At 57.9% G+C, this 2,982-nt stretch overlaps 1 protein-coding gene across 1 annotated transcript; it reads right to left on the minus strand.

Annotated features, from left to right (window-relative positions):
- Positions 1–828: 828 nt before the first annotated feature.
- LOC124647841 (protein NRT1/ PTR FAMILY 8.3-like) lies at positions 829–2,738 on the minus strand. Its single transcript, XM_047187708.1, has 3 exons — positions 2,573–2,738; positions 2,268–2,518; positions 829–2,178 (listed from the first exon to the last, which is right to left on the minus strand). Exons 1-3 carry the CDS (start codon positions 2,736–2,738, stop codon positions 829–831), a joined length of 1,767 nt encoding a protein of 588 aa, XP_047043664.1.
- Between the last annotated feature and the right edge of the window lie 244 nt (positions 2,739–2,982).

Raw genomic sequence — 2,982 nt, forward strand, 5'->3', positions numbered from 1 at the left:
GGACTTAAAAATTCGGGTGTTGACAGCATGGGCAGCAAGGTTTTCGGCTCGGTTGATGCATCTCAAAGTGGGTGGTTAACTAGATGTCGGGGCAGTGGCACCAAATTGTTGTGTGGTGGCTAGGGTCTGCGAGAGGGTGTCCTACACAGCTAGGGTCGTGGGGTTCCATGTCGTGTGGCACTGCAACTCTCATGTGAGTGGTGCTACGTCAGGGCAGCAACCCCGAAAGGCAGTGTTGGCGGGTTGCGCGTGTCGTGGCGGAGCAGATTGAAGTCAGGGCGAGAGTTTATGCAATGTTGAGGTGTTTTCCTTGTATCGTGTGAGCGACAAGGTTGTTCTCGATGTTGCTTGTCGGAGTATCGATCATTACAACATGCTCACGCTTTTCGCGGAATGTGGGCTTCTTCAGTGTGGCGGAGAGTTTGCTCCTCCCATAACATTCACGGTTTCTTCTCTACGGCAGTGGTCGATGGCCTTTTAGTTCGGCGAAACGGTTCACCCGTTGGTCTTGTGTTTGGGTTGGTTGGGCGTGCGGACTGTCGATCTGGCACGTTTTTGTTGATTTCGAGTGGTTTAGCTAGGATGTCAAGTGAGATCCCATCTAAGTCCCACTTGTAGTGCATTTTGCTTTTTTGCAGTATAAATTTTGACACTAAAATTTGAACTAGAAAAGGCAAAAACACTACAAGTGAAATCTCACCGGGATCCCAGCCTAGGTTTGGGCGTTTTGTTCGGTTTTCCATAATTATGTGGGCACTTTTTTTAATTTATGGATCATGCAAGCCTTTTGCCTGCGTTTTAAAATTAAGTACATTGTGAATTAGGTAATTAACTCGACGATGGCGATTGGAGGACTTGCTTGGTCGTGTACCGGGCGGCGAGCAGCATGTAGAGCAGCAGGTTGCCGGCGCCAATAACCGCCCACAGCCAGAAGTAGTAGTCGAGGTGCCCCGCGTTGAGGTCCGGCGCCAGCCATCCGGGCCTCAACCGCGACACTGCCGTGACCACCGCTGTGTTGACGTAGTACCCCAGCGAGAGCGCGAGGAAGGAGAGGGCGGAGCAGATGCTGCGCATTGACACTGGCGCCTCGCCGTAGAAGAATTCCAGCTGCGCGATCCCGCAGAACACGTCTGACCCGGCCACCAGCACGAACTGCGGCACCTGCCACCCGATGCCCATCATCCTGCCCGCGCCGAAGCTCTGCAGCCGCCGCCTCTCCACCAGCGCCGCCGTGCCCATGGCCACGACGACGAGGAACCGCCCCACGCCCATCCTCTGCAGCTGAGTCAGACCGGCGCTCCCGGCTGGACCCCATCTCCTAGCGAGCGGCATGATGACGGCGTCGTGTAGTAGCACCCACAGCAGCATGAACGCCACCTCCACCGACACCATCGACGCCACCGGCACCTTCAACCTCCCGAACACGTTGTTGTCCATGGCCATCCCCTGCTGAATGAATGTCGTGGTCATCTGCCCCAAGGACGCCGCGTACAGCACGCAGGTTACCCAGATGGGCGCCATGCGCGTCAGGATCTTGACACCCTCCACCTCGCTCACCGTGCATAGATACCACGGGCCTTCGTTGTCGTTAGCTCCCTTCACCGCGGCCTTGTCCAGACACCTCAGTCCTTTGGTGTGCGCCAGCTTCTGCAGGTCACCGTCTTCCACCACCTCGTGCAGGCCAAGGCCGCCGTGATCCGCAGCTGGCAGCCTGGTATTCCTCTTTCTCAGGGACGCCACAATCACTCTGAGGATATCCTTGAGCGGGCTGCCGGCGGGGAGCTGCACCCTGTACCAGGCCGTGCCAGCCAGGAAGCCCGCCGCCGCCAGCAGCAGGCAGAACGTGGAGACGCCGAAGCCGAGCGCCCAGGACACGTTCTGCTGCAGCCAAGACACGAGCGTCCCGGCGACGAAGATGCCAAGGTTGATGGCGCCGAAGAACCAGGTGAAGAAGGACTGCTTCCTCCGCACCTCCTCCGGGCTGCCGTCCACGTCGTACTGCTCTGCCCCGAACGGAAGCAGCGCCGACTTGACGCCCCCCGTGCCGATGGAGGTCAGGTACAGCGCCGCGAAGAAGACGGAGAACTGCTTCCCGGTCGCCGGTGGGCACGAGATTCCCTCGCACGGCGACGGCCGCAGCGGCGAGATCCCCGCGGACAAGGTTAGCAGCACCAGGCCCTGCATCCATTCCATCGATTCCAGATTTGTCAGCTTCAGTTGCTTGACGGAATCACAAGTGACAATTAAGAGGATGATAGGATACTGACGGCGAGGTAGAAGAGGAGCGACGCGACGATGGTGTTGTACTTCCCCCAGTAGCTGTCGGCGAGGAGGGCGCCGATGACGGGGACGATGAAGGTGGTCCCATTCCAGGTGTCGACGTGGGCGGCGTTGAAGGCGGTGGTGCCGTGGAGCACGGTGCCCAGGTAGACCACCATATTCAGTGCCACCCCGGAGAAGGCGATGCTCTCGAGCAGCTCGAAGCCTGCACGGTCAGTCAGCCAGTCAGTCGTCGTTCCTAGCTACAGTAGAACATAGGCTAGATGGAGCAGAGCCGTCGTTGGTAAGTTACCTAGAACAATGGCAGGGCCTGTCCAGGTGAAGGGGCGGGGTCCCCTCATGGTCGTCGTCGTCTTCGTCGCAGCAGCAGCTGACGACCACGACGAAGACGATGATACGTGGCCGGGTTCCAGCATGGTCATCTCCTCGCCGTTACTAGCAGAGCGCGTCATCTGCATCCCGACTGGGAAAACAAGGTGAGGCCGGCCGGAGTCCTGTGGTGTTAGTGCTTACTGACCAGAGCAGAGGTAGATTTGGAGGAGAGCAGAGGTACGAAATGAACGAAACAGTAGCTGAAAGTCAAAACTGAGGTTATCGCGCGGGATCATAGAGGAGAAGAAGTGGTGCTGCTGGTGGTAACGAGAACATTTTCCATGCTGAGATAAGCGCATCTACAAAATGGTGAGGTCAACTGCCCGGGTT

Source organism: Lolium rigidum, chromosome 4 (assembly GCF_022539505.1).
Source record: "Lolium rigidum isolate FL_2022 chromosome 4, APGP_CSIRO_Lrig_0.1, whole genome shotgun sequence".
Lineage (NCBI taxonomy): Eukaryota > Viridiplantae > Streptophyta > Magnoliopsida > Poales > Poaceae > Lolium > Lolium rigidum.

Coding starts and splice junctions, on each gene's coding strand:
- LOC124647841 (XM_047187708.1), bottom strand. CDS start 2,738: ATGCAGATGACGCGCTCTGCTAGTAACGGCGAGGAGATGACCATGCTG. Junction 2,519..2,572: donor AGGCCCTGCCATTGTTCTAG/GTAACTTACCAA, acceptor TACTGTAGCTAG/GAACGACGACTGACTGGCTG. Junction 2,179..2,267: donor CGCTCCTCTTCTACCTCGCC/GTCAGTATCCTA, acceptor GAATGGATGCAG/GGCCTGGTGCTGCTAACCTT.